Here is a 25,466-nt window from a genome sequence, read left to right as displayed (position 1 = left end):
GTCTCAGATCTGTCAGGCTGGAGAGTGGAGGAAGGTGCTGGTAAATCAACAGAGTCCCTCCCTACACCAGGTGTCCCCAGCAGAGTCCCCCCTTACATCAGGTGCCCCCAGCAGAGTCCCTCTTTACACCAGGTGCCCCCAGCAGAGTCCCTCCCTACATCAGGTGTCCCCAGCAGAGTCCCCCCTTACATCAGGTGCCCCCAGCAGAGTCCCTCTTTACACCAGGTGCCCCCAGCAGAGTCCCCCCTTACATCAGGTGCCCCCAGCAGAGTCCCTCTTTACACCAGGTGCCCCCAGCAGAGTCCCTCCCTACATCAGGTGTTCCCAGCAGAGTCCCTCCTTACATCAGGTGTCCCCAGCGGAGTCCCTTGGCTCTGCCTCTCGTCGGATAATCATGCATGGTTTGAACTCTGCCGCCATTACAGAAGACCAGCTCTCGTGTAACAGGTCACTCACCCAGGAGAGGAAATAAGAGGCGGAGCCTAGGTGGCTGCCAATAGAAATAGAGCTGTTGCCAACCCCCCCCAAAAAAAAGGATAAGACATCGAACAAGCCACACACTTTTCCTTACAGACAGGCCTGTGATTGGATAAAACCTTACTTATCCCCCCCCCCCCCCCCCCCATAATACATACACTATATTGCCAAAAGTATTGGGACGCCTGCCTTTACACACACATGAACTTTAATGACCCAAAAAGAAAATGCAGCGCTTACATATACAGTTGAAAAATAATGATAATATATGTGTGACCAAATATAACACAATATGAGTGTAAAAACACAAGTGGGATATAAAAACAAAAAATGAATGAATAAACAGTGTCCACCAATGTGAAAAAAAGTGTACAAAACAGAAGGGGAAGGGTTGAGTGAAAAAGTCCCGGTGTCAATAGACGCGGTCAGTAAGGCCACTTTCACACTGAGGCGCTTCTAAGCTGCCAGTAAAAACACTGAGCGCTTTTGAAGAGCTTTTCAGGCGCTTTTGAAGAGCTTTCCATTCATTTCAGTGGAGAGGGGAGTTTTTCACAGCCCTGCCAGCGCACTGCCCCAGTGTGAAAGCATTCATTGATTTTAATGAAAATAAGTTTTCGTGAGCTTTTTAGGCGCTGTTTTTAGCGTGAAGGCGCCTGAAAAGCGCCTCAGTGTGAAAGTGGTCTTAGTTGACATCACAGGAGGCATCAGTGAAAACATGACAGAAAGGGGATCTTGCAAGAGGAACCACCACCAATTGTGTGAAGGCTTACCGGAAACAGTGTACTTAAAGGGACATATACCTCTTAAGTCATGCAGGCTTGTGGTGATATTCACCGTTTAAAGAGGTAACAATCACAGATCCAGGTCACCACAATCACAATTCTGGGTCTGAACGGTACTGGTCATCGGCAAGTTCACAGTAAAACATTCGGATGAAGTTCACATGGAGGGAAGGAGGACCAAAGGGTATCCACGTACTCACACCATGAGACCAAAAATTAAAGAAAGGTTCCACACAGTGTGATATTGTTTAAAATTTTGATTTTAATAAAATGAGGGTAAACAGGAACACTCACATTTCAAATGTAGATAAAAGGGCTCTTACAGAGACATGGATTAGCGCAATGATGTTGGCAGGACTCGACCCTGAAAGGGTTAATGGTCAGGTACGCCCCTCCTTTGCTCGAGCTGGACTCTGTTGGACACCAGGAGATTTCCTCGATCGATCGGGTATGCAAGAAACCATACACAAGGATGGATTAATCAAGAATACGCTATATTACAGGACATTCACATGTTATATGGGGTGACAACATTATACATCAGTAGGGGCAGACTAAGATACAGTCCCCTAGTCTAACCAATCACAAGAGTACAAATATCACAGGTTAAATGTTTTATGACATATATATTTGCATAAATATTCTGCTCAGAGATATACTAAAAAGTCCCTTATCTAAATATACTCTTAACTTTAACTAAACTTATCAGAATATAAAGCCGAGGTGTGAGGTACGCAATGTCTCTTGACAATGTTCTGAGATAAGTCTCACTTATGACCACAAGCGGCTTCCTGCTAGCTGCGGCTGGGTGGAACATTCTGTTACAGGAAATACATGTTTTCTGCAAATAAGCCTTGCATAAAGCTAAAACATAATAAGAGTTCAACTTATGGCAACACTCTAACATTACAATCATATGAGCATAAGGGAAACCATTTTCCTTACAATCCCTCCTTTGATCATGGGGAACGCAGTTCCCCCTTGATCACTCATGCTCAGAGTACCATCTTTGTTCTGAGTAGAACATAGCCATGGTGGTTTCGGGTTCGGGCTGGGGTTTTAAATTATCCACCAGATCAGGCACTCTGCCAGTCAGATAAAAGACAAATTTGACAGTAGCATAGGCAGCTATTCCCAGTAGAACAATCATTATGAGTATCATGCACGCTTTCTTAAAGAAATTCATTATGCTTTCCCAGAAGGATCCAAACCAACCTCCTACGCCTGCAAAAGGATTCCAAGAATCCCCTAGTCTCCTCATCTGTTCTTGCAGTTTTGATCTCTCTTCCTGGTGTCCCTTCATGATCTCATAATAATCTAGAACCTCTATGTCCTCAGAGGGTTTGGTTAAATTATTCATGTAAGTACAACACAAGCTTTTATCCCCTGTAACATCACATAGTCCAGTTAATACCATCATCATCCTTTCCTGCCTCTGTTTAATGATCTCTTGTTCAAAGAGTATCTTCCTAAGCTCTTCATTCATCAGTCCTATATCTAGGGCGGTTTTATTCATCCATGAATCAACTAGTTGGCCAAATTCATCTACCTTTGTGAGAGCATTGCACATTCCCAGCCCTCCCACTGATGCAAATGCTTTGTCCTACCAGGTTGTAATCTCCCTCTTGTGTCTCCCAAATTCTAAATGTCCATGTGCTGGTATCATCTCAACTGGGGATTTACCATCTGTTGTTCCCTGCTCCCCTGATCCCCCGCCATGTCCTCCCTGCTCCCCTGATCCCCCGCCATGTCCTCCCTGCTCCTCCAGTCCCCCGCCATGTCCTCCCTGCTCCTCCGGTCCCCCGCCATGTCCTCCCTGTTCCTCCGGTCTCCCGCCATGTCCTCCCTGCTCCTCTGGTCCCCCGCCTTGTCCTCCGTGCTCCTCTGGTTCCCCTCTGTCTCAGATCTGTCAGGATGGAGAGCGGAGGAAGGCGCTGGTAAATCAACAGAGTCCCTCACTACACTAGGTGCCCCCAGTAGAGTCCCTTCTTACATCAGGTGCTCCCAGCAGAGTCCTTCCCTACACCAGGTGCCCCCAGCAGAGTCCCTCCCTACACCAGGTGTCCCCAGCAGAGTCCCCCCTTACATCAGGTGCCCCCAGCAGAGTCCCTCCCTACACCAGGTGCCCCCAGCAGAGTCCCTCCCTACACCAGGTGTCCCCAGCAGAGTCCCTCTTTACATCAGGTGTTCCCAGCAGAGTCCCTCCTTACATCAGGTGTCCCCAGCGGAGTACCTTGGCTCTGCCTCTCGTCGGATAATCATGCATGGTTTGAACTCTGCCGCCATTACAGAAGACCAGCTCTCGTGTAACAGGTCACTCACCCAGGAGAGGAAATAAGAGGCGGAGCATGGGTGGCTGCCAATAGAAATAGAGCTGTCACCAACCCCCCCAAAAAAAAAATAAGACATCGAACAAGCCACACACTTTTCCTTACAGACAAGCCTGTGATTGGATAAAACCTTACTTATACCCCCCCCCCCCCATAATACATACACTATATTGCCAAAAGAATTGGGACGCCTGCCTTTACACACACATGAACTTTAATGACCCAAAAAGAAAATGCAGCGCTTACATATATAGTTGAAAAATAATGATAATATATGTGTGACCAAATATAACACAATATGAGTGTAAAAACACAAGTGGAATATAAAAACAAAAAAATGAATGAATAAATAGTGTCCACCAATGTGAAAAAAGTGTACAAAACAGGAGGTAAAGGGTTGAGTGAAAAAGTCCCGGTGTCAATAGACGCGGTCAGTAAGGCCACTTTCACACTGAGGCGCTTCTAAGCTGCCAGTAAAAACACTGAGCGCTAGGGATGAGCCGAACACCCTCCTGTTCGGTTCGCACTAGAACATGCGAACAGGAAAAAAGTTTGTTCGAACACGCGAACACCGTTAAAGTCTATGGGACATGAACATGAATAATCAAAAGTGCTAATTTTAAAGGCTTATATGCAAGTTATTGTCATAAAAAGTGTTTGGGGACCTGGGTCCGACCCCAGGGGACATGGATCAATGCAAAAAAAAACTTTTAAAAACGGCCGTTTTTTCAGGAGCCGTGATTTTAATAATGCTTAAAGTCAAACAATAAAAGTGTAATATTCCTTTAAATTTCGTAGCTGGGGGGTGTCTATAGTATGCCTGTAAAGGGGCGCATGTTTCCAGTGTTTAGAACAGTCTGACAGCAAAATGACATTTCAAAGGAAAAAAGCCATTTAAAACTATTCGCGGCTATTGCATTGCCGGTCCGACAATACACATAGAAGTTCATTGATAAAAACGGCATGGGAATTCCCCACAGGAGAACCCTGAACCAAAATTTAAAAAAAAAATGACGTGGGGGTCCATTCCATACCAGGCCCTTCAGGTCTGGTATGTGTCAGGGTGTCAGGGTACCACCGGCGCCAGACCTGGGCGTTTGCATGCGCCTATGCGCCGGCGCGCTCCTGTAAGTACCCTGCAGCAAGATCCTGCTGTTTCCAGGCATCAGCGCGGCGCTCGGGTGCGCGCGGGTACGCGGTGCTTGTGCTCACGCGCGTGTGCACGTGCGCACGTACGGGCATGCGCGCGTTCGCGTTAGCGCCGGTTTGGCACCAAAGTGCACATAAAAGTTCCCCTGTGCCTCTGGCACATTGCTGCTTCGTCTCAGCTCTGTGATTTCTGTAAATCTGCACCCGATTGATTGTTACCTATCTGACCCAGCTTGTCTGACCATCCGTCCCGCTCCCATCCGACCCGGCCTGCCTGACTACTCTACTGCTACTACCTGATACCATTGCCGACCTCTGCCTGCCTACCGACTCTGCCTGCTGTTATTGCCTGTCTCATCATCTGCTGACCCGGACCGTCTGACCCTGCTTGTGCCTGCTGTTGTTCTTGCTGTTGCACCTTCAGCTTCAGTGATCTCTGCATCTCCAGTGTTCCAGCCTGCTGCCTCAAGTCTCCACCTGATCTGCAGTCCAGCCATCCCTGTGGGATCTCTCCTCACTTCAGCTTCAGAGACTCTATTCAACAGGCACTCCTACCCCACTGCGCTCAGGAGACCACTGTCCCCACTCCAGTGGCTCCTGAACCAGCGTTGTATGAGAGGTCTTCTCCTACAAGTCAGGCTCTACTACCAGGTACCTAACAGTATGGATATTAAGGGGAACCCCGGCCAATATTTAAAAAAAAATATGACGTGGGGGTCCCCCTAAATTCCATACCAGACCCTTCAGGTCTGGTATGGATTTTAAGGGGAACCCAGCGCCAAAAAAAAAAAAAAAAACGGCGTGGGGTCCCCCCAAAAATCCATACCAGACCCTTATCCGAGCACGCAACCTGGCAGGCCGCAGGAAAAGAGGGGGGGACGAGAGAGCGCCCCCCCCTCCTGAACCGTACCAGGCCACATGCCCTCAACATTGGGAGAGTGCTTTGGGGTAGCCCCCAAAACACCTTGTCCCCATGTTGATGAGGACAAGGGCCTCATCCCCACAACCCTGGCCGGTGGTTGTGGGGGTCTGCGGGCAGGTGGCTTATCGGAATCTGGAAGCCCCCTTTAACAAGGGGACCCCCAGATCCCGGCCCCCTCTGTGTGAAATGGTAAGGGGGTACAAAAGTACCCCTACCATTTCACTAAAAAACTGTCAAAAATGTTAAAAATGACAAGAGACAGTTTTTGACAATTCCTTTATTTAAATGCTTCTTCTTTCCTTCATCTTCTTCTTCTTCTGGTTCTTCTGGCTCTTCTGGTTCTTCCTCCGGCGTTCTCGTCCAGCATCTCCTCTACGGCGTCTTCTATCTTCAACTCCTCGGACCGCTCCGCACCCATGGCATGGGGGGAGGCTCCCGCTCTTCTCTTCATCTTCTTCTCTTCTTCATCTTCTTCTTCATCTTCTTCATCTTCTTCTCTTCTTCATTTTCTTCTCCAGGCCGCTCCGCATCCATGCTGGCATGGAGGGAGGCTCCCGCTGTGTGACAGCGTCTCCTTGTCTGACGGTTCTTAAATAACGGGGGCGGGGCCATCCGGTGACCCCGCCCCCTCTCTGACGCACAGGACATGACGGGACTTCCCTGTGACGTCATGGGGAATGCCACAGGGAAGTCCCGTCATGTCCTGTGCGTCAGAGGGGGGTGGGGTCACCGGGTGGCCCCGCCCCCCATTATTGAAGAACCATCAGAAGAGGAGACGCCGTCGCACAGTGGGAGCCTCCCTCCATGCCAGCATGGATGCGTAGCAGCCCGGAGAAGAAGATGAATTAGAGAAGAAGAGAAGAAAAGAAGAAGATGAAGAAGAAGATGAAGAAGAGAAGATGAAGAGAAGAGCGGGAGCCTCCCCCATGCCATGGGTGCAGAGCGGCCCAAGGAGAAGAAGATAGAAGACACCGCGGAGGAGATGCTGGACGAGAACGCCGGAGGAAGAACCAGAAGAGCCAGAAAAACCAGAAGAAGAAGAAGATGAAGGAAGATAGAAGATAGAAGAAAGAAGAAAGAAGAAGCATTTAAATAAAGGAATTGTCAAAAACTGTCTCTTGTCATTTTTAACATTTTTTACAGTTTTTTAGTGAAATGGTAGGGGTACTTTTGTACCCCCTTACCATTTTACACAGGGGGGGCGGGATCTGGGGGTCCCCTTGTTAAAGGGGGCTTCCAGATTCCGATAAGCCCCCTGCCCGCAGACCCACACAACCACCGGCCAGGGTTGTGGGGATGAGACCCTTGTCCTCATCAACAAGGGGACAATGTGTTTTGGGGGGCTACCCCAAAGCACCCTCCCAATGTTGAGGGCATGTGGCCTGGTACGGTTCAGGAGGGGGGGCGCTCTCTCGTCCCCCCCCTCTTTTCCTGCGGCCTGCCAGGTTGCGTGCTTGGATAAGGGTCTGGTATGGATTTTTGGGGGGACCCCACGCTGTTTTTTGGGGGGGGTTGGCGCGGGGTTCCCCTTAAAATCCATACCAGACCTGAAGGGTCTGGTATGAAATTTAGGGGGACCCCCACGTCATTTATTTTTTAAATTTTGGCCGGGGTTCCCCTTAATATCCATACCAGACCTGAAGGGCCTGGTTTGGAATTTAGGGGGACCCCCATGTCATTTTTTTTTTCATTTTGGTTCGGGGTTCCCTGTGGGGAATTCCCATGCCATTTTTATCAATGAACTTTTATGTGTATTGTCGGACTGGCAATTCATTAATAGCCGCGAGTAATTTTAAATGACTTTTTTTCCTTTAAAATGTCATTTTGCTGTCAGACTGTTCTAAACACGGGAATCATGCATCATCTTTACAGGCATACTATAGACACCCCCCAGGTACGAAATTTAAAGGAATATTACACTTTTATTGTTTGACTTTAAGCATTATTAAAATCACTGCTCCTGAAAAAACGGCCGTTTTTAAAAGTTTTTTTTGCATTGATCCATGTCCCCTGGGGCAGGACCCAGGTCCCCAAACACTTTTTATGACAATAACTTGCATATAAGCCTTTAAAATTAGCACTTTTGATTTCTCCCATAGACTTTTAAAGGGTGTTCCGCGGCATTCGAATTTGCCGCGAACACCCCAAATTGTTCGCTGTTCGGCGAACTTGCGAACAGCCAATGTTCGAGTCGAACAAGAGTTCGACTCGAACTCGAAGCTCATCCCTACTGAGCGCTTTTGAAGAGCTTTTCAGGCGCTTTTGAAGAGCTTTCCATTCATTTCAATGGAGAGGTGAGTTTTTCACAGCCCTGCCAGCGCACTGCCCCAGTGTGTACGCATTCATTGATTTTACTGAAAATAAGTTTTCGTGAGCTTTTTAGGTGCTGTTTTTAGCGTGAAGGCACCTGAAAAGCGCCTCAGTGTGAAAGTGGTCTTAGTTGACATCACAGGAGGCATCAGTGAAAACATGAAAGGGGATCTTGCAAGAGGAACCACCACCAATTGTGTGAAGGCTTACCGGAAACAGTGGACTTAATGGGACATATACCTCTTAAGTCATGCAGGCTTGTGGTGATATTCACCGTTTAACCACTTGAGCCCCGGACCATTATGCTGCCTAAGGACCAGAGGTCTTTTTCCAATTTGGCACTGCGTCGCTTTAACTGCTAATTGCGCGGTCATGCAATGCTGTACCCAAACGAAATTTGCGTCCTTTTCTTCCCACAAATAGAGCTTTCTTTTGATGGTATTTGATCACCTCTGCGGTTTTTATTTTTTGCGCTATAAACGGAAAAAGACCGAAAATTTTGAAAAAAAATGATATTTTCTACTTTTTGTTATAAAAAAAATCCAATAAACTAAATTTTAGTCATACATTTAGGCCAAAATGTATTCGGCCACATGTCTTTGGTAAAAAAAATGTCAATAAGCGTATATTTATTGGTTTGCGCAAAAGTTATAGCGTCTACAAACTAGGGTACATTTTCTGGAATTTACACAGCTTTTAGTTTATGACTGCCTATGTCATTTCTTGAGGTGCTAAAATGGCAGGGCAGTACAAAACCCCCCCAAATGACCCCATTTTGGAAAGTAGACACCCCAAGGAAATTGCTGAGAGGCATGTTGAACCCATTGAATATTTATTTTTTTTGTCCCAAGTGATTGAAAAATGACAAAAAAAAAAAAAAAAAAAAATATTTACAAAAAGTCGTCACTAAATGATATATTGCTCACACAGGCCATGGGCCTATGTGGAATTGCACCCCAAAATACATTTAGCTGCTTCTCCTGAGTATGGGGATACCACATGTGTGGGACTTTTTGGGAGCCTAGCCGCGTACGGGGCCCCGAAAACCAATCACCGCCTTCAGGATTTCTAAGGGTGTAAATTTTTGCTTTCACTCTTCACTGCCTATCACAGTTTCGGAGGCCATGGAATGCCCAGGTGGCACAAAACCCCCCAAAATGACCCCATTTTGGAAAGTAGACACCCCAAGCTATTTGCTGAGAGGCATATTGAGTCCATGGAATATTTTATATTTTGACACAAGTTGCGGGAAAGTGACACTTTTTTTTTTTTTTTTTTTTTTTTTCATAAAGTTGTCACTAAATGATATATTGCTCACACAGGCCATGGGCATATGTGGAATTGCACCCCAAAATACATTTAGCTGCTTCTCCTGAGTATGGGGATACCACATGTGTGGGACTTTTTGGGAGCCTAGCCGCGTACGGGGCCCCGAAAACCAATCACTGCCTTCAGGATTTCTAAGGGTGAAAATTTTTGATTTCACTCTTTACTGCCTATCACAGTTTCGGAGGCCATGGAATGCCCAGGTGGCACAAAACCCCCCCAAATGACCCCATTTTGGAAAGTAGACACCCCAAGCTATTTGCTGAAAGGCATGGTGAGTATTTTGCAGCTCTCATTTGTTTTTGAAAATGAAGAAAGACAAGAAAAAACATTTTTTTTTTTTCTTTTTTCAATTTTCAAAACTTTGTGACAAAAAGTGAGGTCTGCAAAATACTCACTATACCTCTCAGCAAATAGCTTGGGGTGTCTACTTTCCAAAATGGGGTCATTTGGGGGGGTTTTGTGCCACCTGGGCATTCCATGGCCTCCGAAACTGTGATAGGCAGTGAAGAGTGAAATCAAAAATTCACGCCCTTAGAAAGCCTGAAGGCGGTGCTTGGTTTTCGGGGTCCTGTACGCGGCTAGGCTCCCAAAAAGTCTCACACATGTGGTATCCCCGTACTCAGGAGAAGCAGCAGAATGTATTTTGGGGTGTAATTTCACATATTTCCATGGCATGTTTGAGCAATATATCATTTAGTGACAACTTTGTGCAAAAAAAAAAAAAAAAAAAAAAATTTGTCTCTTTCCCGCAACTTGTGTCGCAATATAAAATATTCCATGGACTCGACATGCCTCTCAGCAAATAGCTTGGGGTGTCTACTTTCCAAAATGGGGTCATTTGGGGGGGTTTTGAACTGTCCTGGCATTTTATGCACAACATTTAGAAGCTTATGTCACACATCACCCACTCTTCTAACCACTTGAAGACAAAGCCCTTTCTGACACTTATTGTTTACATGAAAAAGTTTTTTTTTTTTGCAAAAAAATTACTTTGAACCCCCAAACATTATATATTTTTTTAAAGCAAATGCCCTACAGATTAAAATGGTGGGTGTTTCATTTTTTTTTTTCACACAGTAATTGCGCAGCGATTTTTCAAACGCATTTTTTGGGGAAAAAACACACTTTTTTTAATTTTAATGCACTAAAACACGCTATATTGCCCAAATGTTTGATGAAATAAAAAAGATGATCTTAGGCCGAGTACATGGATACCAAACATGACATGCTTTAAAATTGCGCACAAACGTGCAGTGGCAACAAAATAAATACATGTTTAAAAGCCTTCAAAAGCCTTTACAGGTTACCACTTTAGATTTACAGAGGAGGTCTACTGGAAAAATTACTGCCCTCGATCTGGCCTTCGCGGTGATACCTCACATGCATGGTGCAATTGCTGTTTATGTTTGACGACAGACCGCCGCTTGCGTTCGCCTTAGCGCGAGAGCAGGGGGCGACAGGGGTGTTTTTTTTTTTTTTTTTTTTTTTCTTTATTATTTTTTTGCTTTTTTAATCTTACTTTTAAACTGTTCCTTTCATATTTTTTTTTTTAATCATTTTTATTGTTATCTCGGGGAATGTAAATATCCCCTATGATAGCAATAGGTAGTGACAGGTACTCTTTTTTGAAAAAATTGTGGTCTATTAGACCCTAGATCTCTCCTCTGCCCTCAAAGCATCTGACCACACCAAGATCGGTGTGATAAAATGCTTCCCCAATTTCCCAATGGCGCTATTTACATCCGGCGAAATCTAAGTCATGAAATACTCGTAGCTTCCGGTTTCTTAGGCCATAGAGATGTTTGGAGCCACTCTGGTCTCTGATCAGCTCTATGGTCAGCTGGCTGAATCACCGGCTGCATTCTCAGGTTCCCTGTTGAGACAGGAGAGCCAGAGAAAAACACGGAAGACGGTGGGGGGGGGGGGGGGCATTCCCTCCCACGGCTTGTAAAAGCAGTCTAGAGGCTAATTAGCCGCTAGGATTGCTTTTACATGAAAGCCGACCGCTGGCTGAAAAGAATGATACCAAGATGATACCTAAACCTGCAGGCATCATTCTGGTATAACCACTCAAAGTCGTGAATGGCGTACCTGAAGACAAAAAAATGGTTAACAATGGTTAACAATAAAGCACAGTAAAGTGTAAATAATTACACACCTGAAAAACAAACATGATAAAACATAATAACAATAACAATAACAATAAAACATTGCAGAATAGAATACAGTAAAAAAGAGCAGAACAATAGAGAGAGAGAATAGAGAGAGAGAGAACAATAAAACAACAACTATTTTTTTTTATTTCATATTTTTTTTTTTTTTTTACACTTTTTTTGTAACTGTAACTTTTATAACTGTAACCGGTTCCAGGTTCGGGTCTCTCAAAATGCGATGGCATCTTGGGAGACCCTGTGAAAGTGTGCCTAGTCTGTGCAATGCTGTACCCTACGCTAATACTCAACTAGTGAATGGTAGCGTTCAAAACATTCACCAATGCAAAGACCAGGATTGTCAGGACAGGAGGGACAATAATAGCGGGTGTCACGCCTATATCCGCGCTTGCTGCAGACACGACATCTTTTTTGGGGGTTCGTTGGGTAGGGGTACTCGGGAGGACATAAAAATGCCTCTCATGCAGCCGACTGCATTTGGTTGGGGATGTGAATGGGGGAAGTACGGGCGCTGCAGAAGTGGTGGGTTCCCAATTAGGATTGGCGAATGCAGCAGGAAGGGCACTATGGGCACGATGGGCCTGTGTTTGTCTTTTTGGTGGCAGCGGGACACTACTTGTGCTTGCCACCTCACCAGCTTCAACTGCACTTATGGGACTCGCCACGTCACCAAGTGTTACTGCAGTGCTGGTTTGACTACGACCGGGGTGTACTAGGCCGCTGGCGCTTGCCAGTTCACCAAAACGCTACCAAAAAACGTTAGCGATCGCAGGGATCAGGCCTGACTCTGCGAACGCTGCAGTTATGCGTTTAGTGTTTTGTAAGTGACAGTGATCGATCGATACTGCACTTGGGTGGGCTGGGCCGGGCCGGGCGGAGGGGCAAAACGCAGGTGCTAGCAGGTATCTGGGCTGATCCCGCTAACACTGCGTTTTTGGGAACCCTAAACTGCTGGTGACGCTAGTATAGATCTGATCGGATCAGATATTGATGCGATCAGATACTATACCACTAAGGGAGGTGTACGGTGCGTGCGTGGGTGTTAGCGGTACTGGCGCTAATCTGACGCTGCCTGGGGCTGGTGCTTGCCAGTTCACCAAAACGCTACAAAAAAAACTGTTAGCGATCGCAGGGATCAGGCCTGACTCTGCGAACGCTGCAGTTATGCGTTTAGTGTTTTGTAAGTGTCAGTGATCGATCGATACTGCACTTGGGTGGGCTGGGCTGGGCCGGGCGGAGGGGCAAAACGCAGGTGCTAGCAGGTATCTGGGCTGATTCCGCTAACACTGCGTTTTTGGGAACCCTAAACTGCTGGGGACGCTAGTATAGATCTGATCGGATCAGATATTGATCCGTTCAGATACTATACCACTAAGGGAGGCGTATGCTGCGTGCGTGGGTGTTAGCGGTACTGGCGCTAATCTGACGCCTGGGGCTGGTGCTTGCTAGTTCACCAAAATGCTACCAAAAAAACTGTTAGCGATCGCAGGGATCAGGCCTGACTCTGCGAACGCTGCAGTTATGCGTTTAGTGTTTTGTAAGTGACAGTGATCGATCGATACTGCACTTGGGTGGGCTGGGCGGAGGCACAAAACGCAGGTGCTAGCAGGTATCTGGGCTGATCCCGCTAACACTGCGTTTTTGGGAACCCTAAACTGCTGGGGACGCTAGTATAGATCTGATCAGATCAGATATTGATCCGTACAGATACTATACCACTAAGGGAGGCGTATGCTGCGTGCGTGGGTGTTAGCGGTACTGGCGCTAATCTGACGCTGCCTGGGGCGACGCATATCACCGCCGGGCGATCAGGGGGCTAAACCTTTATTTGGTAATAAACGGCGGGTGCCCTGACACTATAAAAAATAAACAAACTAACCAGCATCAACCGTAACAGTTATACGGTGATCAGTGGTGAAAGGGTTAACTAGGGGGCAATCAAGGGGTTAAAACATTTATTAGGTAGTATATGGGGGTCCCTGACGCTATAAAACGCTGACGGCGAACCTAAATATTTACCTCACTAACTAGCATCACCAGCGACACTAATACAGCGATCAGAAAAATGATCGCTTAGTGACACTGGTGACAGGGGGTGATCAAGGGGTTAAAACTTTATTAGGGGGGGTTAGGGGGGTACCCTAGACCTAAAGGGGGGTAGTACTCACTGTCCCAACACTGTAACTGTCACAAACTGACACTATGCAGTAATCAGAAAAAAAAAAAAAAAAAAACTGCTGGTGTCAGTTTGTGACAGGGGGGGGGGGGGGTGATTGGGGGGGGATCGGGGGGCGATCGGGGGGGGGATCGGGGTGTTTTGTATGCCTGGCATGTTCTACTGTGTGTGTGTGTGTTGGTGCACTCACATAGATGTCTTCTCTCCTCGGGCCGGAACGGAAAATACCGACCCGAGGGGAGATGACATCACTTCCTTTGCTGCTGTTTAGCATACAGCAGCAAAGGAGTGTTTTCATTGGCCGGCGGCGATCGCGAGGGGGGGGCCACGAACGGATGGTCTCCCCCTCATCACCGATCGCCGCTGGACAAAAGACGACCGCCTCGGGCACCGGGGGGGGGGTCCGATCGGACCCCCCACCCGCGGAAGGCAAATCACGTACCCTGTACGTGATTTTGCCTGTCCGTGCCACTTTGCCGACGTACATCGGCGTGAGGCGGTCGTCAAGTGGTTAAAGAGGAAACAATCACAGATCCAGGTCACCACCATCACAATTCTGGGTCTGAACGGTACTGGTCATCGGCAAGTTCACAGTAAAACATTCGGATGAAGTTCACATGGAGGGAAGGAGGACCAAAGGGTATCCACGTACTCACACCATGAAACCAAAAATTAATGAAAGGTTCCACACAGTGTGATATAGTTTAAAAATTTGATTTTAATAAAATGAGGGTAAACAGGAACACTCACATTTCAAATGTAGAAAAAAGGGCTCTTACAGAGACATGGATTAGCGCAATGATGTTGGCAGGACTCGACCCTGAAAGGGTTAATGGTCAGGTACGCCCCTCCTTTGCTCGAGCTGGACTCTGTTGGACACCAGCAGATTTCCTCGATCGATCGGGTAATCAAGAAACCATACACAAGGATGTATTAATCAAGAATACGCTATATTACACGAAGTTCACATGTTATATGGGGTGACAACATTATACATCTGTAGGGGCAGACTAAGATACAGTCCCCTAGTCTAACCAATCACAAGAGTACAAATATCACAGGTTAAATGTTTTATGACATATATATTTGCATAAATATTCTGCCCAGAGATATACTAAAAAGTCCCTTATCTAAATATACTCTTAACTTTACCTAAACTTATCAGAATATAAAGCTGAGGTGTGAGGTACGCAATGTCTCTTGACAATGTTCCGAGATAAGTCTCACTTATGAGCACAAGCGGCTTCCTGCTAGCTGCAGCTGGCTGGAACATTCTATTACAGGAAATACATGTTTTCTGCAAATAAGCCTTGCATAAAGCTAAAACATAATAAGAGTTCAACTTATGGCAACACTCTAACATTACAATCATATGAGCATAAGGGAAACCATTTTCCTTACAATCCCTCCTTTGATCACTCATGCTCAGAGTACCATCTTTGTTCTGAGTAGAACATAGCCAGTGTGGTTTCGGGTTCGGGCTGGGGTTTTAAATTATCCACCAGATCAGGCACTCTGCCAGTCAGATAAAAGACAAATTTGACAGTAGCATAGGCAGCTATTCCCAGTAGAACAATCATTATGAGTATCATGCACGCTTTCTTAAAGAAATTCATTATGCTTTCCCAGAAGAATCCAAACCAACCTCCTATGCCTGCAAAAGGATTCCAAGAATCCCCTAGTCTCCTCATCTGTTCTTGCAGTTTTGATCTCTCTTCCTGGTGTCCCTTCATGATCTCATAATAATCTGGAACCTCTAAGTCCTCAGAGGGTTTGGTTAAATTATTCATGTAAGTACAACACAAGCTTTTATCCCCTGTAACATCACATAGTCCAGTTAATACCATCATCATCCTTTCCTGCCTCTGTTTAATGATCTCTTGTTCAAAGAGTATCTTCTTAAGCTCTTCATTCATCAGTCCTATATCTAGGGCGGTTTTATTCATCCATGAATCAACTAGTTGGCCAAATTCATCTACCTTTGTGAGAGCATTGCACATTCCCAGCCCTCCCACTGATGCAAATGCTTTGTCCTACCAGGTTGTAATCTCCCTCTTGTGTCTCCCAAATTCTAAATGTCCATGTGCTGGTATCATCTCAACTGGGGATTTACCATCTGTTATTCCCATGAAAGGGATCATTTCTACAAGTGTGCACCACCCAGATGTTTTCCTGTCCATGGGGTAGGGGATGGTAGTGTGACACCATAATCCACAGCAAATCATCCATCCGTGGGGCATATGTGGAGCTGGGAGTTCCCCTGGTGAATCAAGACTAAATCTGAGTCCTACCAAACACAACCAATCTCCCAACGAGGGGGCCTCATCTTCCCTTTCTTCCATCCATGAACTGTTCATGTGTGTACTGGCAAGCCATTCCCTGGATTCACTAATGTTCCCCTGTGCACAATTTGAAATGTTGTAGGTGGACATGTTTCCTATTCTCTCATTAGGGTCAGAGATGTTGTATGTTACCAAGTCTCTGATTTCCAATGAGCCATTGAGGGCATATGGGAGGTGTACTAGGGTGAAGTTTACTATGGAGGCTCGGCAGAATCTTTCATTGTACATGTCTCTCCCAGCTCCATTTAGGAAACAAAATTTGGGTGTTCTTGTGTAACCAGTAAATAGTAGGGGCTTGTTAGTTATGGTTATGCTTTCTGGTGGGATTGGTTGGGTCACATTTAACAGCTGTTCTAGGGTAACCGGCCTTCCAACCATTGGGACTGAGTGTGACTGCCTGTGCCCATGTGGGAACAAACCCAGCATTCGGAGTAGTTCTGTTTCCTAGCGAAAGCATGCATCATAATAAAGTGATGTGGGATAGAGTCTGGAACTGAATAAGTTTCAGGGTCTAACTGGGCTCCGTTGTTATTGCTTTTAAGATCTGGCCTTAGGAGTTCCCTCCCTTGTTTAAATTGTGGCCAGAACTTCTTTGGGGCAGGTTTTAAGTCAGTTTCATCTAGCGGGAGCTTTTTTTGATCTTCTATTGTGTATTACCTGATTAATTCCTAGTTCCCGTAATTTGGCCTTCTTGAATTTATTACTAAGTTTTGGCTGGGCCTATGGTTTGGGCTCATACACCATGTCTGATTTTGTCCTTTATGGGTGGCTGTTAGGATAATAGCTGCAATGTGGCAGCTACCATCCTTCCTTTAAATGTGGTAGCCGGTTACTGAGGCTGCCCGTGCTTTAGACATCTGGCCTACTACCTTGGTGCAACATGGATAAATATGACCTGTCAATGCTAAATGATAAATGCTGCTCGTTTCTGAATGAGTGTACTCTTGTTACCTGTGTGATTCCCTTTGGTGGTTTGGAATCCACAATTTGTAGTCATCCAACAACCAAATATAGTTAACAGTAATACCATACATATTATAAGGAAAGAAAAGGTGGCAATGAGTTTGGAGTTACACCTCCAATTACATTCCTTGAGGAGGGGCAAGGGTGGGGCTGAGTTTAGTTGAAAGTCATCAGGTCCAAGTCTTTGGGTCCCTTGGATACCTCCGGGGGGTATAAGGGGTATGGGTGTAAGGGGATTGGACTGTTCTTGGCAGTTTGGGGGGTTTGGGGAGTGGTTCGTTTCTTCTGAGGGGCTTGAGCTCAATCCTTTCGATCTGCTGACCTGGCTCTCCTTCAGTGGACAGCTCTGGCTGGGTGCTTCCTTGATCCTGGAGGCATGTATCCATTGTGGACCTTGGTCTGTAAGAACAGCAGTTCTGGCAGCTTTCAATACTTCAAATGGTCCTTGGTAAATGGGGCCCGACTGTTTCCTTGCAGCGAGTTGCTTTATCAGCACCTTATCACCCGGGTTGAAGGGATGCGTTGGTTCTGTGGAAAGAGGAGGAAAAGTGACAGCAACCTTGTCATAAGTTTCAGTCAAGCTACTTACCAGATGTTTCATATGCTCTTCCTGTAAGGAATATAAGTTAATTTCCTCTCCTTCCTGTGGCTTTTTCTGGGCTGGTTTTCCCATAAGTATTTCATATGGGGATAACCCTGTCCTGCTATGGGGGGTCGTTCTGATTTGAAAAAGTACCCCAGGTAAGTAAGAAGTCTAACCAATTTTTCATTGTACCTTGTGTGGCCTTCTTTAGCTTGTCTTTTATATTCCTGTTCATGCGTTCAACTATGCCTGCACTCTGGGGGTGATAAGGAATGTGTAATTTCCATTGTATTCCTAGGACCCTGGTAAGTTCCTTGACTAACTTGGATGTGAATGCCAGGCCTTGATCTGAGTATATTGTGCTAGGGAGGCCGAACCTACAGATCCAGTGGTTGATAAGACATCTTGCTGCTATGCCTGCTGTTTCTCCAGTGACTGGTATGGCCTCTGGCCAGGCCGAAAATTTGTCCATGATAAGTCCTGTAGTGGGCCAATGGGGGGCAGCAAGTGTCCATGTTTACCATGTTGTGGGCCTTGGACATTGTTCTGGGCGCATGTGAGGCAAGAGTGGACTAATTGATGCACAAGGTCTAACAGTTTAACTGTGCAAAAAGATTCTTGGTACACCTTCACTAGTGGCTTTTGCCCTATATGACCCGGTCTGTGTAAATATGACAGAATCAATGGGGCTACACTCTCAGGTATTCCTATGATCCCCTCCTTGGGTCAAACCTGCTTGCACCCCATAATCCAGGTCTGTGGCAGCCGCCTTAGCCTGCAACTGGGATGCTACTCCTGGGAAATCCGGGGAAGTGAAATCAGTGGAGAAAAACATCTGGGTTTTTGTGTCTTGTGGTTGTGGCTGTTTGTTGGCAGCAGCTTTGGCTATTCTATCAGCTAGGTTATTTCCCTTTGCGACAACAGAGTCGCCAGTAGCATGTCCCAGTACCTTTATGATGTTATTTTTGGCTGGCTTGTGTATTGCATTCAGCAGATCATCTACATAGTAGTGATTGTTCACATACTTGTTATCTGCTGTCCTGTAACCCCTTCTTAGCCAGATCATACCAAAATCGTGGCATACGCCGAACGCGTAGCGGCTATCGGTATAGATATTGACCTTGTGTCCCTCAAAAAGTTTACAGGCACGTGCAAGAGCATACAATTCAGCTTGTTGTGCTGAGGTTGCTGTTGATAAATACCCTTCCTCAATGACAATGTCAGGGAGAGTTACCACTGCATAGCCCGTTTTGTAAGTGTTGTCTGTGGGACAAGTGCAGCTACCGTCTATAAAAACATCTAGGTAATCTGGGTTGGGTATGTCAGAGAGATCTCTGCAAGGTGCTGTGACAGTGAGAAGTTCCTGTGTGCAGTCATGACAATCAGCGGGCTCGACCGGGAGTTTAAGTAGAACATGTAACAGTCTGATGGCGGGAGTGACTTCAGCACATGATTTAACAGTAAGGTTGTGTGTATTCATGAGGATTATTTCATATCCAGAGGACCTCTGTGTTGTCATGTGTTGTGCTGATAAGTTTTACAGCAGATGTAAGACACTGTGTGAGGTGTACAGGGTAGTTGGTGCTCCTGGAGTGATCTTTGAAGCTTCTTTTACTGTCATGGAACATGCCGCAAGGGCTTGCAGACATGCTGGCATACCCTGGACAGCAATGGGCATTTTCTTTGAGCGATAGGCAACGGGGCAGTAGTGAGTGCCGTGCATTTGCGCTAAGATAGCAGCAAAGGCAGGACCTCTAACCACACAATAGAGTGCAAAGGGCTTTTCGTAATTTGGCAAGCCGAGCTCTGGCGCACTGGCTAGGGATTTGAGAAGAGCTTTAAAAGCCATCATCATCTCACTGGTGTATGTGACAGTCTTGGGAGCCTGCACAACTGTTGCAGGTCTCAGGATTGAATCATAATAGGAACAGTCAGGTATCCACTGCCTGCAATATACAATTGAACCAAGGAAGGAAAGCAGGGCGGCTTTATCCTTCGGGGGCCCCTGCAAGTGAGGGTCTTGACTAGTCAGTAGTTGGCCCTCGAGGTCACTAACAGACAATGGGGGTGTTATTTTGTGTATGACAACTGTCCCATTAATTCCCACAGAGCAGCCCTCAGTGCAGTCCTCAGTTACAAAACGGGGGTCATCTAAACAGCTCGTCGTAGCCCCTGTGTCTAACAAAAAACATATCACGTGTCCCTCCACCTTCAGAGTGACCTGTGGTAAGGTTTTCCAATGATTAGAGAACATGTGCATCACCTAGGCTGGGACCTTCTCTGGGCATCCCTTTTGTCTCCTAAAAGGATTGCCAGTGGCTTGGTGTTGAGGGTGATTATTGCCTGGCCAATACATTTGTAATCGAAGTTGAGTTTCCAGGGGGTTATCTTGGGGCCTAGGTTCCCTATTTCCCTGGAACTCAGTGTCCCCTCTCCCTCTTCCTCCTCTGTTATGTTGATACCCTCCCCTCCTTGGGCGATATCCTCTCCTTTGTGGACAGTCTGACTTCCAATGGCTCATGTCTCCACAATTAAAGCAACCCTGATTGTATGGTGTAGGTTGATAATTGTAGTTACTGTTAGGGTTGCTGTTTCGGTAAGCATAAGTGGGTATGGGAAGTGCCGGACACATAGTATTAGATTCCGGCGGGTATGGTACTGGGTTTTGTGTGAAAACCCCTCCTTTGGTATTGAAGACCCCTGAGGATGCTCGAAGCTTAATGTCCTCAAGGAAAACTTTGGCCGTTTGTTTTGGCCACTCAGTGTTAACTAACTTTATGATCTGTGCTGCCTTGGGATCTCCATTATTCATCACTGTGCTGACGAAAAGGGGGTCACTATCTACTCCACATGACTCATAAATTTTGTATAACCTGGATACGAAGGAATGAAAATCCTCTCCTGGTTGCTGCTTGCATGATATTAAGACATTAATAGACATTTCTGGCTTGTATGCATTGCGCCATGTGTTAAGAAGTTTTCCCCAAAATGCATTCCAGTCTGCACCATAAAGGTCACTTTCTGTTGCCCATTGGTTAACATCAATTTCTGCTGTGCTGTCGGGGTCTACTGCATTAATTATAATGTGAAGGTCTTCTTGTGACATTCTAGCACCTTCACAATATCTTTTAAGGAACATGGCCGCTTGTTTTGGGTCTTTCTTTGGTTTAGGACATGTGTCCTTAAGTTCTTTAATAGTGGCCAAGGGTAGGGGAATTTGGACTTGGGTGGTGCCCATAGTAATTAATGGGAGGGCAAACGCAGGCTTGTGTGTCTCTTGTGTCTTAGACTGCGGAGGAGCATCCTCCTCAGGCTGTGGGGGTCTCTCTTTCTCAACTACCTGTGCCTCTACAACGTCAGTCTTCTTATTTGATTCTTGTTTCTCCCTTTCTTTTTCAGCTGCATAATCCTCATCGTCCCATTAGTTTTGTGCCCCTGGCACCCTGTGTTGTGATTGACTGGGTAAGAGCCGGGCTGAGACCTGTGCTGTGTGTCCCTCTCCTTTCGGAGAGGAGGGCGGGGGGTTATTGGGGGGGTCTCGTCTATTTCATCTAACAGTGCTTCTATCTTCTTTTTGGATGATCTCGTGATCATCTGTCCGTGTCTCGACAGATCTCTGCTTGCCTGTTGCATTTCCTGACTTAGTTCCTTAATACTCCTTTCCCTATTAACTTTTGGTTTTATGCTCATGGACCGCTTCCTCTCATCTATTAGATGATCTTTTAATTCTTTACTTAACTCTTCCACTATAGTATTTATTTTGTTGACTGCTTCTCTGTCCATTTGTTGTTCGTCCATCCACTCTTCCCCTTTTTCTTCTGCTATAGCTATTAAGGCTCCCATTGTCAATTCATCTTAGGGATACAATTTCTTTTTAGGTTCTGTCTTACTGTCGTCTTTATGTTCTTCCCTGTCTTTAATTTCTACCTTTGCCATGACATAAGGTGGTGGGGCTGGATATGGGACCAAGGGGGGTGGCAAATCAAAGGGATTTGTGGATGGGGGCACTTGTGGTATTGGTATTGGCGCAGTGGGTGGTGGTCTACTGCTGGGATTTTTATATATCATTTGTGGGAATTTCTTTTTATACTCCTTCAAAGCTTTGGACCACACTTTATAACAATCAATCATGATTTTTTTATTATAGGGAAATGGTGGATAATTGTACTGTTTGTGTTGCCCACATAATTTGGTCACCTCCTCCCAATCCTCTTGGCTGCAGGGACCGTGAACGGTCAATCCTGATATCTGTAATGCGTGTGCTCTGGACAAAATATTTGACCAGAAAGGGTCAGTACAATTTTTTCCATAATTTCCCGACACAAAATCAATTGGTGTAGGTTGATCTAACTTACCACTAGACCCCATTTTGTCCGCTTGATTTCCCATATTTAATTATATACATCAAAAGGAGAACACTTTGTCAAAGAATTAGGACAGACAACAAATCTTTCACCAGTCAGAAATTCAATAGAGGTCCTCACACCTCTGACAGTAAAACCCTCTTGGAAAGGAAAGTAATTGTGGATATTGAACCTCAGAGTTTGGATATGGGGTGGGTCTTCTCTAAAAAGAGGTCCCTTTCCAATTCTGTGCCAATATCCCCCTGGTACAGCTGCAACAAGATAAGTACAATAATATTTATATACAAACAATAGACCTGTCTTACACTCTGAGCAGCGTCCTGCTCTCAAATATTTAGAATGCCCTGGGCCATTAAAAACTGTGTATCTCCTGACTGTCCGGTCCAATATTCATAATTGGAAGTATTATCCAATTATCAAGTCCTGGACAACCTAGCGGGGACTATAATCTCTATCTTATCTCATTTAGCAAGCTACCTGACCAATACTGTAAAATCCTGAGTCCGTATCAAAGCAAGGGTTCACAAAATAAAGTGAAATATTTCCCTTACCTGGACGGAAGTCTCAGAATCCCACCCCACTTCTGGTACCACTCTGAAAGGGTTAATGGTCAGGTGCGCCCCTCCTTTGCTCGAGCTGGACTCTGTTGGACACCAGGAGATTTCCTCGATCGATCGGGTAATCAAGAAACCATACACAAGGATGGATTAATCAAGAATACGCTGTATTACAGGAAGTTCACATGTTATATGGGGTAACAACATTATACATCAGTAGGGGCAGACTAAGATACAGCCCCCTAGTCTAACCAATCACAAGAGTACAAATATCACAGGTTAAATGTTTTATGACATATATATTTGCATAAATATTCTGCCCAGAGATATACTAAAAAGTCCCTTATCTAAATATACTCTTAACTTTAACTAAACTTATCAGAATATAAAGCCGAGGTGTGAGGTACGCAATGTCTCTTGACAATGTTCCGAGATGAGTCTCACTTATGACCACAAGCGGCTTCCTGCTAGCTGAGGCTGGCTGGAACATTCTGTTACAGGAAATACATGTTTTCTGCAAATAAGCCTTGCATATGCGTTTCAAGCTAAAACATAATAAGAGTCCAACTTATGGCAACACTCTAACATTACAATCATATGAGCATAAGGGAAACCATTTTCCTTACAGACCCAATGCGTTTCGTCTGCTTAGACGTCACCTGGGGTTTACACACACATGAACTTTAATGGCACCCCAGTCTTAGTCCGTAGGGTTCAATATTGAGTTGGCCCACCCTTTGCAGCTATAACAGCTTCAACTCTTCTGGGAAGGCTGTCCACAAGGTTTAGAAGGGTGTCTATAGGAATGTGTGACCATTCTTCCAGAAACCCATTTGTGAGGTCAGGGCACTGATGTTGGATAAGAAGGCCTGGCTCACTCTAGTTGATCGCAAAGGTTTTCTATTGGGTTGAGATCAGGACTCTGCGCAAGCCAGTGAAGTTCCTCCACTCAAAACTCACTCATCCACATTATATTGCTAAAAGTATTGGGCCACCCCTCCAAATCATTTGGTGAAGGGGGGAGTATGATGTGGGGGTTGTTTTTTCAGGGGCTGGGCTTGGCCCCTTAGATCCAGGGAAGGGAACTCTTAAGGCGTCAGCATACCAAGACATTTTGGACAATTTCTTGCTCCCAACTTTGTGGGAAAAGTTTGGGGATGGCCCCTTCCTGTTCCAACATAACTGCGCACCAGTGCACAAAGCAAGGTCCATAAAGACATGGGTGAGCGAGTTTGGGTTGGAGGAACTTGACTGGCCTGCACAGAGACCTGACCTCAACCCGATAGAACAGCTTTGGGATGAATTAGAGCGGAGACTTCTCTTCCACATCAGTGCCTGACCTCACAAATGCGCTTCTGGAAGAATGGTCAAACATTCCCATAGACACACTCCTAAACCTTGTGGACAGCTTTCCCAGAAGAGTTGAAGCTGTTATAGCTGCAAAGGGTGGGCCAACTCAATATTGAACCCTAAGGACTAAGACTGGGATGCCATTAAAGTTCATGTGCGTGTACAGGCAGGCGTCCCAATACTTTTGGTAATATAGTGTAGTATGTGACCAAAACATTAATGTATGTCCTATCCCAATATGACACCAACCTTCTTCTAGAATTACTCTACCAATAAATAAACCCAAAAACCAGAAATGGCAAATATTGCAGTTTACCAATCATTAGATGTGTCGGCTGCATTCGTTTTCTTAGGCTTTTTTCCCTCTGTTTTCACCTGGTGATCTGGCCAGTAACAAACCTCCTGTATTAGAGCGCCCCAATTATTCATAAAAATGTACATAAAATTATTTCAAAATTAAATCAAACTTGAGTAGAAACACCAGCCCCCTGCCAGGAACCCTTGCCACGTGTGGAAGCAGTGGTCTCCCTGCAGAGATCTGACACACCCTCTGTTGAGTCAAATCTAGATCTCTCCAATTTGTAAAGCTCATACTCCCTGTTAATTGGCTGTGACTAGTTGTGACTCAGCAATGGGCATGTTGGACCTCTGCAGAGAGACAGCTGCTTCCACACAGAGAGCAAGGGTTCTTCTTTGAAGCATTTTGGCAGGGCGAAGGCTTTTCTACTTAGGCTGTGGCTGCTTTCTAAAAAAAAAAAAAAAACAACTTTGCACAGTTTTTGGTTTGAAGCCCTTGGAATGTATTTATCAGATTTAACCTGTTGGTGCCGACAGTATGCAAATATGCCGCCTCTCAGAGGGTGAGCCTTGGTACTGAGCGGCTGCATATTTGGGTGCAATATGGCAAAAAACAGCTGTGCCGAGAGTGAGCGCCCAGTGCCGGCACATTTCTGGTGGCAAACAGAAAGCTCCCAATCGCTGCTTGTGATCAGGAGCTTTCAAATCATGTGACCCCCGTGACAGCCAATCACAGCGGTCACATGATCATAAGCCCCGCCCCACCTTCTGGCACCCTAAACCCCTTAAAGGGCTGGGAGGCGCTGACACCAAGGGGTTAAGCTGAAAGTTCTATTGGGATTTAATGACATCACAGAGTTCAAGAACTCTGATTTTATTAAGACGAGACATTAATAAAAACATGTTCTGGTGTAAATTTCCAGGGGGCGACATAGAGCACTGCAGAGCTCAGACCCCCGACCCTGTATAGAGGAGATAGATGACAGACGTTTCCGTTTTGTTCTCTTTTCTCACTCTAACCCTAAACTTTATCTCCCCTCCTCCACATTTCTGGGGGTTCAGTCCTCCTGAGAGGGGTACACCCGGTCACACAATAATGTTACTTTGTACATCAACAAACCAAAAAACATCTCACACCTACAGTATAAACTGACTTTTTCTATTCTACTCATTTATTTCCTCTATTACATTGCAGATCAGCATGATTTTGTAGCACGGCCTCCTATTTCTGTAACCCTGCACCCTGATTTGTACTGTACCCCAAACTACAATAAAAGAGACACTGACTGTAGTCCCCACCATCTGCCCCATTGGATGAATATTTAACCGATCTGACCCTCCCTTACTATGATGTCATCAGTCTC

The 25,466-nt window shown here is 45.7% G+C and overlaps 1 protein-coding gene across 1 annotated transcript in view; it reads right to left on the bottom strand.

The window, feature by feature from the left end:
- Positions 1 to 25,466, bottom strand: part of LOC141134370 (uncharacterized) — a 49,068-nt gene that overhangs the window by 21,979 nt on the left and 1,623 nt on the right. Inside the window, 6 exon segments of the mRNA XM_073623937.1 lie at positions 2,264 to 2,387; positions 2,475 to 2,645; positions 15,292 to 15,625; positions 17,274 to 17,479; positions 18,267 to 19,061; positions 22,900 to 23,000. Of these exon segments, the coding sequence (XP_073480038.1) occupies positions 2,264 to 2,387; positions 2,475 to 2,645; positions 15,292 to 15,625; positions 17,274 to 17,479; positions 18,267 to 19,061; positions 22,900 to 23,000 (1,731 nt within the window).

This window comes from Aquarana catesbeiana, linkage group LG03, assembly GCF_042186555.1.
Source record: "Aquarana catesbeiana isolate 2022-GZ linkage group LG03, ASM4218655v1, whole genome shotgun sequence".
Taxonomy (NCBI): domain Eukaryota; kingdom Metazoa; phylum Chordata; class Amphibia; order Anura; family Ranidae; genus Aquarana; species Aquarana catesbeiana.
The sequence above is the reverse complement of the archived record's forward strand: the minus strand, read 5'-3'. Positions and strand labels throughout refer to the sequence as shown.